Source organism: Amblyraja radiata, chromosome 8, assembly GCF_010909765.2.
Source record: "Amblyraja radiata isolate CabotCenter1 chromosome 8, sAmbRad1.1.pri, whole genome shotgun sequence".
NCBI lineage: Eukaryota > Metazoa > Chordata > Chondrichthyes > Rajiformes > Rajidae > Amblyraja > Amblyraja radiata.
Genome location: NC_045963.1, coordinates 6,788,659 through 6,803,792, shown reverse-complemented (window position 1 = coordinate 6,803,792; position 15,134 = coordinate 6,788,659). Strand labels below are relative to the sequence as shown.

The 15,134-nt window shown below is 51.5% G+C and overlaps 1 protein-coding gene across 1 annotated transcript; it reads right to left on the bottom strand.

Moving 5' to 3' along the window:
* Nucleotides 1-9,007: 9,007 nt before the first annotated feature.
* On the bottom strand, nt 9,008-10,765 carry neil2 (nei like DNA glycosylase 2). The gene is made up of 4 exons (XM_033026361.1): nt 10,628-10,765; nt 10,294-10,535; nt 9,737-9,933; nt 9,008-9,418 (listed from the first exon to the last, which is right to left on the bottom strand). The coding sequence occupies exons 1-4, from the start codon at nt 10,763-10,765 to the stop codon at nt 9,123-9,125; spliced, it is 873 nt and encodes a 290-aa protein (XP_032882252.1). The 3' UTR covers nt 9,008-9,122.
* Between the last annotated feature and the right edge of the window lie 4,369 nt (nt 10,766-15,134).

Here is a 15,134-nt window from a genome sequence, read left to right as displayed (position 1 = left end):
CTCTGTGTCCCTCTGTTCCCGGGAGACCGTGTAGGGGGCGGGGCCTATGTTGGGGGCGGGGCCGCTGTAACAGGCAACGGCAGCGCGCCTGTGAGTGGCGGTGACCCGCCTCGGACCAGACAGCGGCGCCCAATGGCGGGCGGACCCTCCCAGTACCGTACACCCCCGAATATACACCCCCCCCACTACCGTACACCCCCGAATATACACCCCCCCCACTACCGTACACCCCCGAATATACACCCTCCCCACTACCGTACACCCCCGAATATACACCCTCCCTACCGTACACCCCCGAATATACACCCCCCCTACCGTACACTCCCGAATATACACCCTCCCTACCGTACACCCCCGAATATACACCCCCCCTACCGTACACTCCCGAATATACACCCTCCCTACCGTACACCCCCGAATATACACCCCCTTTACCGTACACCCCCGAATATACACCCTCCCTACCGTACACCCCCGAATATACACCCCCTTTACCGTACACCCCCGAATATACACCCTCCCACTACCGTACACCCCCGAATATACACCCCCCCTACCGTACACCCCCGAATATACACCCTCCCCAGTACCGTACACCCCCGAATATAACCCTCCCAGTACCGTACACCCCCGAATATACACCCCCCCTACTGTACACTCCCAAATATACACCCCCCCTACCGTACACCCCCGAATATACACCCCCCCTACCGTACACCCCCGAATATACACCCTCCCACTACCGTACACCCCCGAATATACACCCCCCCTACCGTACACCCCCGAATATAACCCTCCCCACTACCGTACACCCCCGAATATACACCCCCCCTACCGTACACCCCCGAATATACACCCTCCCACTACCGTACACCCCCGAATATACACCCTCCCTACCGTACACCCCCGAATATACACCCTCCCTACCGTACACCCCCGAATTTAACCCTCCCACTACCGTACACCCCCGAATATACACCCTCCCTACCGTACACCCCCGAATATACACCCTCCCTACCGTACACCCCCGAATATAACCCTCCCAGTACCGTACACCCCCGAATATACACCCTCCCACTACCGTACACCCCCGAATATACACCCTCCCTACCGTACACCCCCGAATATACACCCTCCCTACCGTACACCCCCGAATATAACCCTCCCAGTACCGTACACCCCCGAATATACACCCCCCCACTACCGTACACCCCCGAATATAACCCCCCTACTACCGTACACCCCCGAATATACACCCCCCCCCAGTACCGTACACCCCCGAATATACACCCTCCCACTCCCGAATATAACCCTCCCCACTACCGTACACCCCCGAATATAACCCTCCCAGTACCGTACACCCCCGAATATAACCCCCCTAATACTGTAAACCTGCAAATTACCCCCCACACCCCCCCTCCCCCACTACGGTAAACCTTCAAATATAAACCCCCCTCTACCATAAACCCGCGAATGCAACTCCCTACCGTAAACCCGGGAGTATCTGCGAGGCAGCTGCCGTGGGCCCAGCTACCGTAAAGCCGGCAGTAAAGGCGCACCCTGCAATATTCGTGCACTCTACACAAGAGCATGTGCTCAGGGTGGAAAATACAAACATCGAGAATAGTAAGATTAAACGAGAACTTACCAGTTTGAAGTTTGATCTTTATTTTATGAGGAGTTAGGATGAGGGATTACGTGAAGAGCCCGTCAGCCCGCATGCGCATCAACCTTCAAAGCAGCGGTGTGGACCTGAGAATAGTAAGATTCAAGAAACTAGAAATACCAGTTAACTTTATGAGGAAGGGTTTGGGAGCGGAGGGCACATAATCCCTCATCGTAACTCCTCATAAAATAAAGATCAAACTTCAAACTGGTAAGTTCTCGTTTAATCTTACTAGGCTGTGGGCCGAGGAGCTTTATTCCAGTGTTTCGTGATCCAAGTCACAGAACTACATGAAATTTTCACATATTGTGTAAAAAAATATATATAAATCACCCCTGAAACTCGTCATGAACAAGACTTGCACATTTGTATTAAATTAGAGAAAAAACGGAAAAATGTCAGGTATTTTTAGTCCAATCAAAGCACGTTTAACATTGAGTTGTCTGCCAGTTGGCCAATCACGCGCTTTGTTTCAGGCTAGCACACAACATGGCTGAGAGGGCTTCACTGATGCCTGTTTTACTGGAGATTCCGATGAAGGTTCTTTGTCGTGGAAACTTGCAGCAAGGTAATTGAATTTAGTGAGAAAAGCATTAAGAAGTCTGAAAAATGTGCAGCTAAGTGGATAGAAGTGGAAGAAAGTCTTGAAAGCAAAGCTGAGGTGCTGCTTTGTGAAACTTTGTGAATCAACTCAAACTGAAAGGTAAGATCTAAAGTCTGAATTTATGAAAATGAATCTGTATGGACTTTAATTAATTTAATTGCATCCTTTATAATGTGAAAAAATGAGATTTGGAGGCTGTACATTCACTCATTCATTCACTCACTCATTCATTCCTTCACTCATTCACTTATTCATTCATGAAGTTGAGGGCCTAAACTATATATATCAATAACAAGGTAAATTAAACATTTTCACTAATGCCAGCTTGTTGTAGAGTAATAAGTCTTAATCATCTAATCTCGGAGCTGCCTGCGATAACTTACCGGGAAATGGTGCTCCGATCGTGGGGCCTATGTATTTAACATAGTGAAGCCGCGGTCTCAATTAAAAAGCGGCTGATTCGCGAATGTGGAGCCGCGGATCTTCTCCGCGGGCAGGTGAGGGGGGGAGGGGGGAGGGGGGGAGGTTGTGTACAAAGTGCCATCCGTAGTGGCCATTTCCAGGAAAACGGAGGAATATATCTATCTGGAATATATATAGGTATAATAATATATTATATTATTATATTTTTATACCTATATTACTATCTGGTATATAGTTTAAATGGACAGCAACACGGAAATAGGCTGCCCATCGTGTAATATGGGCATTGGCCACTAGATGGAGCTTACTTTCCCGATCTCAAATGTGCAACTTTCGGCAATGACGAGTTATGACATCCTTCTCAATTATATTTCATCTAAATCTGTGGAAAATTTCATGTAGTTTGGTGACTTGGGTCACGAAAACTGATTTCTAGACACATTTTCAATGCTCGGCCCACAGCCGATACTATTTTACTTCAGAGTCACGTGAGTGACTACGTGAAGATTTTAAAGCTCTGTGACTCCATGCCGTGGAAACGAGTCCATGCCTCACACACTGTATAGTTGACAATTGAAGAAATGGAAACTGTTCAGTCATGGTATTCAAATAATAACAATTTAATATAGAAACAAAACAACACAACGGTGGTCACCTCTCTACCCGAGAGGGACTATACAACTGAACTCAAAACCAAAGATCCTATAGCAGAGCAAGATAGGCTACTCCTGCGAAATGCAATGGGCTGACGTGTAGTACGCTACGGAGGGGATCCTGGGCATTTTTCCCCAACCATTTTAGTAACCAGAGGCTACCTGACCCGACCCGACTCGCAGTGTAATTCACATTGCGGGGGAACAGTTTGTGTGTGTGATATAGGGTTAGATTCATAATTCTGTCAGTTCATACTTCTGTTAATTCTTGTCAAGAATAAAATTTGACTGGTAATTGTCTTTTTTAATGTTTTTTAAATCATTTCTTTTTAAATGGCTCATAAGCTGTGTTTGAGTTGATTTTGTAGTAACCGGAACCAACCCATTTTAGTAACCGGAGCCTACCTGACCCGACCCGACTCGCAGGGTAATCAACGTTGCGGGGGAACAGTTTTTGTGCGTGATATAGGGTTAGATTCATAATTCTGTTAGTTCATACTTCTGTTAATTCTTGTTAAAGAACAACATGTTTATAATCACACATACATGAATGTGATATAAATGTATATAATCATATAACACACACAATTGTATTTCTTCTGATTTTTATATCCAATGATGAACTTTATTTCAGACTAGACAAGGGACATTAAATAATAAACATTGTAAACCTCCCCGCAACTTCACACACACTAGGCCCTATCCCACCCGTCAACTCTCTCCTGCCCCCCCCCCCCCCCCCCCGGCACCCTCTCACCTCCCCCCACACTACAATGTCTCCCCCCCCCTCCTATGCTGTGGTCCCTTAACCCACCAGCCCCCAACCCCACATCTCTCCCCATGCTCTCTGCACCCCAGCCCCTACCCCACCTCTCTCTCTCCCAAAGATCTTATAGCGGAGCTCCGCTATAAGATCTTTGCTCTCTCCCTCCCCCGGCCCAACCCAATCCTCCTGCGCCAATACTACCCCACTTGCACTACTCCCCTCCTCTCTCCCCGCTGCTCCGGGCCGCGCACCTCCCTTTCCCCGCTGCCCCGGGCCGCGCACCTCCTCTCCCCGCTGCCCCGTACCCCTTCTCCCCGCTGCCCCGGGCCGCGCACCCCCTCTCCCCGGGCCGCGCACCTCCTCTCCCCGCTGCCCCGTACCCCTTCTCCCCGCTGCCCCGGGCCGCGCACCCCCTCTCCCCCCTGCCCCGGGCCGCGCACCCCCTCTCCCCGCCCAAGTCAAAGACTTGCGAAGATACGGGAGCGGAGGCAGAAGCAAAGATCCGATCTTTGGTCGGAAGCAAGATGGCGAAGCAAAATGGCGGAACAAGATGGTGGATGCTGGTTGCTAAAATGGGTCCTATAATCACCCATGAATCTGCCCATGACCGTATTACGTGTTTTGCGTAGGAGTAGGCCATCTTGCTCTGCTATGAGATCTTTGCTCAAAACTGAACTAGCAAACAAGCTCCTTTTCACTACAGGTTTATTGTAAAACTCCTGAAAAGTGAGTGCTGAGGACCATCCTGCAGCCGACAGAATCTAGTCTAATGGGACCTCCATGTTTCTTGCTGCGGACGTCACTGCAGCCCTGGTGGAATGAGATTTGAATATTTTAGTATCCACACCCGCATTAAGTAAAACTAACTTACGCCACCTGGAGATAGTCTGAGTAGAAACCCCCTTATGTGGCTTCTTATGGCTAATCAACAACGATAAGTCCGAACCTCTAAGCCCCTTTGTAACTTTCATATACTGTCGGAGATAACGCACTACACACAACTCTGGGTCCACAAGGTATGCCATAAATTGTAATTTCTGTCCCGAGGACCCTGGTCTACTCTGTTTTATGTTGTCATAAATGAAAAAGGTAAACCCAGTCTCAGAGGTGAGCATCCTATCCCCCTGCAACTTTTACAAGGATTGGACCCTCTGGGCTGACACTAAAGCCATCAACATGACCACCTTGTGTGTAAGCCTCAATAGGGACAGGGAAGGCGGTAGGGACCATGAGCGAAGTGAATTAAGAACCACCCCTACATCCCAAATTTCAGTGTATCTGGGCCAAGGAGGGTTAGAATTGAACACCCCTTTCATGAATTTACACACTAAAGGATGAGGTCCCACCGACAGGTAAATGGAGCTAGGATGCAAGTATGACGACAACGCACTCCTGGCACTATTCAGAGCACTGTAACTCAATTTCTCATCATAAAATAATTTAGAAAGATATTCCAGGACATCTGTGATGTGCACTTCGTCATACAATATCTCGGACTGTGCACAGAACAATTCCCACTTCCTGATGTACAATGCATATTGTTTCTGTGTACTGCTTCTCCATGCCGCAGTTAACAAATCCACCATGCGGTCAGCTAGTCCCAGTCCGAGTAAAGGTCTTCTCAAAACCTGCAAATTAACAAATTTAACCGATCATGTAGAGGATGTGCTTCCCCCAAACTGGGGTTAGTCAATAAAGATCTGTGTTTTGGCACCTTCCATACAGGTTGTACCACCATGCCCAGAACGAGAGGATACCATGGCTGAGTGGGCCAGTCAGGGACTACCAGAATGCCAGAGGCAGAGTCTTGCTGAATCTTTTGCAGACAGCAAGTGACGAGGCAGTATGGGGGGGGGGGGGGGGATGCATAGAAAAACATTCCTCCCCAGTGTAGCGAGAACGCGTCTACAGCTACAGCCCCTGGGTCTGGTTCCCACGCAACATACTTTGGTAACTGATGATTTAATCTTGAAGCGAACAAATCCATATCCGGTGTTCCATACCTAGAAACAATGTCATTAAATACTCTATGATTCAACACCCATTCTGTGTTGTCATTGAATTTACGTGACCTGGTGTCTGCCACCGAATTGAATCTACCAGGTAGGTAGATTGCTGAAACCCAAATGTTACGAATAATACACCATTGCCAAATGAGGTTAGCCAATTTATCACAGGATACTGATTTGATACCACCCATGTGATTTATATATGCAACTGCAGTAGTATTATCTATCTGTAACTGAACATGATGTCTGTGTATACAATAAGCTTTCAGCCCATGAAAGGCTGCGAGCAACTCCAAATAGTTAACCCCGTGCACCTGTAGAAAAGACAGTTCATGCAAATCCCATCTGCCACCACAGCTGGAAAAGGTGTCAGTAGCTCCCCACCCCAAAGCACTTGCATCAGATTGTATTACCAATGAAGGGCTTTCAATTGAAATATTGCCCGAACAATGGCCAAGATTGGCTATCCACCACTGGAGCTCATCAAGAGCTTCAACCGACAATTGCATAGCCCTGTCAAAGTGGCCCAAATTGTTTTTAAGTGCTTGCACCTTGTCTCTTTGCAATTGTTGATAATGAAGAGGTCCATATTTAGATGCTGGAAATGCAGCAACCAATTTACCAATTAAACTTGCCACTTGTCGAATAGAAGGCAGCTTCTGTGCAATCATATTGCTGCAGGACTCTATTAACTTCAATCTCTTGTCCTCGGGCAAAGTCACAACCAGGTGATTGGAGTTAATAGTAAATCCCAAGTAATCCATGATAGTGGGGAGAAGAGAGGGGGGGAGGGGGAGACATGGGCACGGGGAGAGTTGTGAGGGGTGTGTGGAAGGGAGGGATGTGGGGGGGAGCTCGGAGAAAAGATGGGGAAGAGCCATGGGGGAGTGCGGTATTACGGGGGAGGGGGGCTGGAGCCAGCGCGGGGGACTAGAAGGGAAGGGGTTGGGGGTGCGATGGGGACTCACAGCAGGTCGTCACCCCCGCACGACTTGCGGACTCAATCAGCACGGCTTGCGGACTCAGCCCCGCCTCGGGGATTTTATTCTCCTCGCCCCGCGATTAACAGCGGGTGCCGGAAGCGGCGTTACCTTCATGGTGACTGACAGGCGAGAAGACCAATCTCCTGGTCTTGGTGGCTTGGAGCAGAGGAGAACGGCGAGTAAGATAGCGGAAAATCCTAGCGATATAGAATGCCGTTTTTGCGCAAATAAAAAAAAAAACGCAAACCGGAAGAGGACAAGATGAGAGTTATAGTAATAGATTGGAAGATAGATGGTCCTGCTTTGTTCTCAGCGTCCCCCCACCCACATCGGGTCCCACTTTGTTCTCAGCTCCTCCCTCCCCACACCGGGCACCTCTTTGTTCTCGAAGATAGACACAAAATGCTCCATGTCAGACAGAATCTCTGGAGAGAAGGAATGGGTGACGTTTTGGGTTGAGACCCTTCTCCAGAGATGCTGTCTGACCCACTGAGCCACTCTAGGCTTTTGTGTCTGTTCCTACACCCTCTTTGTTCTTGGTGGCACATCCGAGCTCCGGAGCCCACCGCAGGCCCCTCCTCGACCACCACTGGGTCCTCTCTCCTGATGGCTCTGCACTCTCCCTGTACCTGGAACACGATACTCTGCACACTGTGCCCTTTTGATTTGCACATCCCTTTGTACTCGTGCATGGTCTGATCTGCCTGGATAACACACAACACACCTCGGTACACATGGCGATGATATACCATAGACAGACACTAAAAGCTGGAGTAACTCCGCGTCTCTGGAGAGAAGGAATGGGTGACGTTTCAGGGTGAGACCCTTCTTCAAAGTATTCTTCTTCATGTCTACAAAGCTCTTAACGGGCTTGCCCCTACATCAAAAGTCTGCTTACCCACCACACCACCTCCAGGTCCCTCAGATCGGCCGACTTGGGGTTGCTGAACATCCCGCGGTCTCGGCAGAAGCTCAGGGGCGACCTCCGGTTGCAGCTCCTAGACTGTAGAACAGCATCCCTCTTCCCATCAGAACTGCCCCCTCCATCAACTCCTTTGAGTTGAGACTTAAAACTCATCTTTACTCCCAAGCCTTTCTTGACGTCCTCTGAGCGAGGGCTATATGTATGTAGTGATGTTTGTATTTAATCTATGAACCACTGTTTGTTTATACTATTCTTATACCAATGTAAAGCACTTTGGCCAACAAGAGTTGTTTTTTAAATGTGCTATATAAATAAAAGTGACTTGACTTGACTTCTTCAGACTGAGAGTCAGGGGAGAGGGAAATGAGAGATATAGACGGTGATGTAGAGAGATGTAGAACAAATGAATGAAAGACATGCAAAAAAGTAACGATGATGAAGGAAACGGGCCATTGTTAGCTGTGTGCTAGGGGGAGCGAGGGGAGGGGGAGCGAGGGAAACGGGCCATTGTTAGCTGTGGGCTAGGTGAAAACCAGTTACAGACAATGAGACTCAACAAGATGACTTTGAAGCTGGTACAGTGACTTGGGGGGGGGGGGGGGGTGGATGGAGAGAGGGAGGATGCAAGGGTTATTTGAAGTTCGAGAATTCAATGTTCATACCACTGGGTTGTAAGCTGCGCAAACAAAATATGATGCTGTTCTTCAAATTTGTGTTTGTACACATGGTCCCCACATGTGCAAACTCCACACAGACAGCATTGGGGGTTGGGGTGGAATCCGGGGTGTGGTGCGGATGGGCAGTGGCACTACCTGCTGCGCCACCAAGTGGCTGAGATGGAGATGCATTTACACAGACCCCTGTTGCCCGTGGAAGGATGACAAAGATGGAGCAATAATCTCTTTATTTATGTGACATCCCGTTGAGCACCCAGCCTGGCATCGGGAGTCACCCCCAACACACCCACCCCCACCCTGGGGTGCTGGCACTGTGGACACACCCACACACTAGCCCAGGGGCCCTGGCACGCCTGCACTCACACACACACACACTAGCCCAGGGGCCCTGGCATGCCTGCACTCACACACACACACTAGCCCAGGGGCCCAGGCACCAAGGGCTGGCAGACAGGGCACCACCAGGTGGGTCTGCTGAGTCCCCCTGGGGGTCCGAGCTGTGCCCGCTGCACGGTGTGGCCCCGTGGGCAGCGGGCCCTCTGGTAGATGTGATGCTGCAGCCGCTGCCGCCGTCGTTTGCGATCCAGCCAGTCGTGGGTGAAGTGCAGCAGCCGCTGGAGGAGTTGCCTCTGTGTGTCTGCAGCCAGCTGGGAGCCCAGACACCACGGGTGGATCCCACACAGGTACAGCGCCTCGTTCTTAATGATGTTCCCTGCAAACAGAGGCGGCGTGAGACTAACCTCCATCACCCGTCTGTGGAGGGGGAGCGAGGGGAGGGGCAGACCCATGGGCGAGGGGGGCAGGGGCAGGAGGAGTGAGGGGTGGGCTAAAGCAGTGGGTGAGGGCCTGCTACACACTACGTCAGGCCACACATGGGACAAACCTCGCCCCCCTCTCCCCCTATCACACCCTCCAACCCTCCTCCCTCGCCCACACCCCCATCTCACACCCCCTTCCCTATCTCACAACCCCAATCTCTCCCCCCCTCACTCAGCCCCCCCCCCCCCCCTTCCTCCTCCCCGAGACTCACCCAGCCCGGAGAAGTGTCGCTGGTCTAGCAGGATGCAGCCAATGGGCCGAGCGGCCTGCAGGGCGAGCAGAGCTTGGTCGGTGTTGAAGCGGGGCTCCAGGATGTCAGTGCTGGGGTCTGGGCGCGGGCACCCACACTCACACAGCCGGCAGCTGTAGAAGGCCAGCAGGTGCCCATCGGGGAAGTGGAGCAGCAGCCTGGGGTGGTGGGCGAGGGGTGATGGGTCAGTGACGGGGTCATCCCCTCCACCCCCACCCATTACACCCCTCGCCTCCTTCCCCTCCCCCTCCCTTCCCCTCCCATCCACCCCCACCCCTCCCACCACATCCTCCCCCACTGCCTCCCCCCAACCCCTCCTCTCCTCCCCCACCTCAACCCAACCCCTCCTCTCCTCCCCACCCTCCTCTCCTCCCCCAACCCCTCGTTCCCAACCCCTCCTCTCCTCCCCCAACCCCTCCTCTCCTCCCTCAACCCCTCCTCTCCTACCCTCCTCCCACAACCCCTCCCCTCCTCCCCCAACCCCTCCTCTCCTCCCCCACCCCCTCCTCCCCCCTCACCTGGGGACCGGGTCTGCCCAGTCTCCCCGCTTGTTGGGCCGCTTTGCCCGGGCCAGCTCGTCACACCGGACGCTGCCGAACAAACCGAAGTGGAAGCGGATCCAGAGACGGGGATCCCGGGCTGTGTCCCCCCCGGAGCCGGCCCCGACCCCGGGCCCCCCGCTGCTGCCGCTGCTGCCGGGACATCCCGTGTCCGCTCCCCTCACGTCTCCGAAGCCCAGGTACAGGCACTTGCCATGGACCTGCGGAAAGACACAAGGTGGTTGTCCTGGGCGGGGGGGCCGAGGGTGAGGGGGGGTAGAAGGGGAGCGTCTATGGGGGTGTGTGGACTGACCTGACATTGCTGCAGCTGCCGCCCCTGTAGCCGCTGCACGGACACCTGGCGGGTTCCCCCCGCTGCCCGCAGCACCGCGGCCCCCAGCTGCCGGCAACACCGCCCATGGAACTCCCGCACTGACGGGCCCTCCGGCATGGCCCTACCCCACACACACACCCACACACCTGCCTCACACAAAACAACCCCTCTACAGAGACCCCCTCCCCCACAGCCAATACCCCCTCCAAAGATCACAAGACCAGACCCTCCCCAAAGAACAATAACCACAGCCCCACCCTCTGGAAACGGTTTTCCCCTCCCCACTTTATTGGCCTCCACCTGACAGCCCCTCCCCACAATAACCCAATAATTCCTCATCTCAGTCCTAAATGGCCTACCCCTTATTCTTAAACTGACCCCTGGTTCTGGACTCCCCCAACATCGGGAACAAGTGGCACCGAAAATACTTTAGATTTATTGTTCACTTCACATCCAGATTTAATTTCGGAAGTTTCATCCTGTGCTGGAATTAGTTATCATTATATTATCCAAGCAAAACTGCACACAAAGCTTAAAGTTCCTTCAAAACCACCGTGTAAAATTTCCCTCTGGAGAAAAGTGAACAGCGAGGAATTTAAAGACTTAGCAAAAAAACTGGGAAAAGATTTTTTCAACCTGCAACCAGATAAAAGATCCGTAAATGACAACTGGGTGTGGCTGAGAAATTCCTTAAATAATATTGTCACAAATCATGTTCCTCAAAAACTCATTAAGGGCCGTATGCGCCCTCCTTGGTTTTCGGCAAAACTGAAACGTCTCTGCAGTAAGAAAGAGAAGTTTTATATCTGTGCCAAAAAAAGGGGTACAAAACTGGATTGGGACAATTTTACTAGCGTGCGAAAGCAAGTCGGTCGTGCAATTAGGAGTGCTCATAGATAACATGTTTCTTCTATTCTTGGGGGAGAGCAACCCAAGGCTTTTTGGAGATATGTGAAATCCAGACGGACAGACAACACTGGTGTCCAGATACTTAAAGTGAACAACTGTCTGATCACTGAGGACCAGGCGAAAGCAGAAGCTTTTGCAAACCAATTTCAACACGTTTTCACCCGGGAAGATGTGGAGCCTTCATCATTTCCAGCCCTACCGCCCAGCCCGTATGCTGATATGCCTGCTATTAAAATTGAGGTTGAAGGTGTCAAGGAGTTATTGCTCAACATCAATACCACAAAAGCAATTGGACCAGATCAGATACAGAATCAAGCCCTCAAGATCGCAGCCGAAGAACTGGCTCCTGTCTTGCAGTTAATTTTCAAACAGTCGCTTGACTCAGGTTGCGCCTGCCTGCGGCGACTTTTGCGGAGCTCCGGAAGCTAAAAGGCTTAGATACAACTTCAATCAACTCACCTGGATCAGGAAAATGGCAGAAAATGGTGCCGTTTCAGACAAGCTGCTTGAGCACCTCAAGGCTCTCGCAATTTCGCGAGCTCCCGCAGCTGCGGGAGCCCCGGACTTTGAATGTTCCCATGCTGGCTGTGAAACTCCCGACCCGACTGTGGATCACAGGAACTGTACCTTGAAACCCCGGGATGACCCCCAGAGCCGACGGGCTGGATCTTCCAGGATAAATGAAGCTGGAGCTGCAGCTGCCGACTTTGAAGGAGCTGGAGCTGCCGTCTGTGAGGGATTCCCCGTTCCAGCGCAGGTCCGCAGAAACAGCAGGTACAGTAAACACAGTACCTGGAAACAAAGGGGAAGCCTCCATTGTGTCCGGAAACGTGGCCGACGGGCAGGACTTCAGGTCAGAATGAAGCGCAGGGTACTTTGGCCCCCTCTCCCTACTATCCTACTGGCCAACGTACAGTCCCTTGAAAACAAAGTGGAGGACTTAAGGGCAAGGCTGCTTTATCATAGGGAGCTGAGGGAATGCTCTGCGTTCTGTTTCACAGAGACATGGCTCACCCCCAGCTCCCCAGACTCAGCGGTCCAGCCTGAAGGGTTCTCCATGGACCGTACCCTGGCATCTGGGAAAGGGAGAGGAGGTGGTGTTTGCCTCATGGTAAACACTTTGTGGTGCTCAGATGTAGCGATCCTGTCCAATTCCTGCTCTCCACACCTGGGACAACTGGCAGTGTAGTGCCATCCCTTCCACCTCCTGAGGGAATTCACCTCCGTTATCCTGACTGCGGTCTACATCCCACCCCAGGCAGATGTCCGTCTGGCACTGGAGGAGCTGCACGCCGTGGTCAACAAACACCAGACGTCTTACCCCGAGGCATTTACCACCATTGCTGGGGACTTCAATAAGGCGAACCTAAAGAAATCACTCCCTAACTTCCACCAACATGTCTCCTGCTGCACCAGAGGACCTAACACCCTCGACCACTGCTACACCACCATCAAGAATGCCTATCGTTCTATCCCTCGCCCTCACTTCGGTAAATCCGACCATACCGCGGTGCTGCTTCTTCCTGCCTACAGGCAGCAATTGAAGAGCGCACCCCCAGAAGCGAGGACAGTACAGAGCTGGTCGGGGAGGGGGGGGGGGGGGGGGGGGGGTGGGGGGCAGAGGAACAACTCCAGGACTGTTTGGAGTCTGTAGACTGGGAAATGTTCAAGGACTTGGCAACGGACTTGAACAAATACGCCACAGTCGTTACAGACTTCAATAAGAAATGTGTGGAGGACTGCATCCCCATCAAAACCTTCCGAGTGTTTCCCAATCAGAAACCTTGGATGAACTTTGAGATCCGCACTCTTCTGAAGACCAGACACCGGTCATTCATGTCAGATGACACAGTGGTCTACATGAAGACCAGATACGACCTTGGTAAGGCCATCAAAACGGCTCAAAGGGACTTCTGCTCCAAGCTGGAGGATGAGACAGATGTTTGGCAGCTGTGGCGGGGCCTGAATGCAATCACCTCCTACAAGGCAAAAAACCAGGAGGCAGCTCGAATGCCAGTGTAACATCACTCCCCGACGAGCTCAATGCGTTTTACGCACGCTTTGATAGGGAGAATACTGATGTGCCTTCCCGAGCCCCCATTCGCTGTGATGGTATTTCAGTCTCAGTCACAGAGGCCGACGTCAGGAAATCCTTCAGAGGGGTGATCCCCTGAAAAGCACCTGGTCCTGATGGTATACCCGGTCGTGTTCTAAAAATCTGTGCGGACCAACTGGCGGGAGTTTTTACGGACATTTTCAACCTCTCACTTCTGAGGTCTGAGGTTCCCACCTGCTTTAAAAGGGCATCAATTATACCAGTGCCCAAGAAGAGTAAGGTGACGTGCCTCAATGACTATCGACCAGTGGCACTAACGCCGGTGGTGATGAAGTGCTTCGAGAGGTTGATCATGGCGAAAATCAACTCCTACCTCGACAAAAACCTGGACCCACTGCAGTTTGCGTACCGCCACAACAGATCAACGGTGGATGCGATCACGCTGCCCCTCTACTCCACTCTGGACCACTTGGACAACAAAAACTCATATGTCAGGCTGTTATTCATTGACTACAGCTCGGCATTTAACACAATCATCCCCTCCAAGCTGGTTACCAAACTCGCAGAACTGGGTCTCTGCGCATCCCTCTGCAATTGGATCCTCGACTTCCTCATCCACATACCACAGTCTGTTCGTATTGGTGGAAATGTGTCAGCCTCGATAACAATCAGCACGGGAGCACCTCAAGGCTGCGTGCTCAGCCCCCTGCTGTACTCACTCTATACTCATGACTGCGTAGCCGGTCATAGTGCGAACTCCATCATCAAGTTCGCTGACGACACCATTGTTGTGGGACGTATCACTGATGGGGATGAGTCCGAGTATAGAAGAGAGATTGAGCAACTGTCCATATGGTGCCAGCACAATAACCTGGCCCTCAACACTAGCAAAACCAGGGAACTGATTGTGGACTTTGGAAGGAGTAGGATGGGGACCCTCAGTCCCGTTTATATCAACGGGTCAATGGGTGAAAGGGTCAAGAGCTTCAAATTCCTGGGCGTGCACATCTCTGAAGATCTTTCCTGGTTCGAGAACACTGATGCAGTTATCAAGAAAGCACATCAGCGCCTCTACTTCCTGAGAAGATTACGGAGAGTCGGTTTGTCAAGGAGGACTCTCTCTAACTTCTACAGGTGCACAGTAGAGAGCATGCTGACCGGTTGCATCGTGGCTTGGTTCGGCAACTTCAGCGCCCTGGAGAGGAAGAGACTACAAAAAGTAGTAAACACTGCCCAGTCCATCATCGGCTCTGACCTTCCTTCCATCGAGGGGATTTATCGAAGTCTCTGCCTCAAAAAGGCTGGCAGTATCATCAAAGACCCACACCATCCTGGCCACACACTCATCTCCCTGCTACCTTCAGGTAGAAGGTACAGGAGCCTGAAGACTGCAACTACCAGGTTCAGGAATAGCTACTTCCCCACAGCCATCAGGCTATTAAAACTGGCTCGGCCAAAACTCTGAACATTAATAACCCATTATTTGTTATTTGCACTTTATCAGTTTATTTATTCATCTGT

Excerpts from the sequence above, each read along its gene's own strand:
- neil2 (XM_033026361.1), bottom strand. The coding sequence starts at position 10,765 with ATGCCGGAGGGCCCGTCAGTGCGGGAGTTCCATGGGCGGTGTTGCCGG. Across the intron at positions 10,536-10,627 it reads GGCAGCTGCAGCAATGTCAG|GTCCATGGCAAGTGCCTGTA; the intron begins GTCAGTCCACAC and ends GTCTTTCCGCAG. Across the intron at positions 9,934-10,293 it reads TGGGCAGACCCGGTCCCCAG|GCTGCTGCTCCACTTCCCCG; the intron begins GTGAGGGGGGAG and ends CCACCACCCCAG.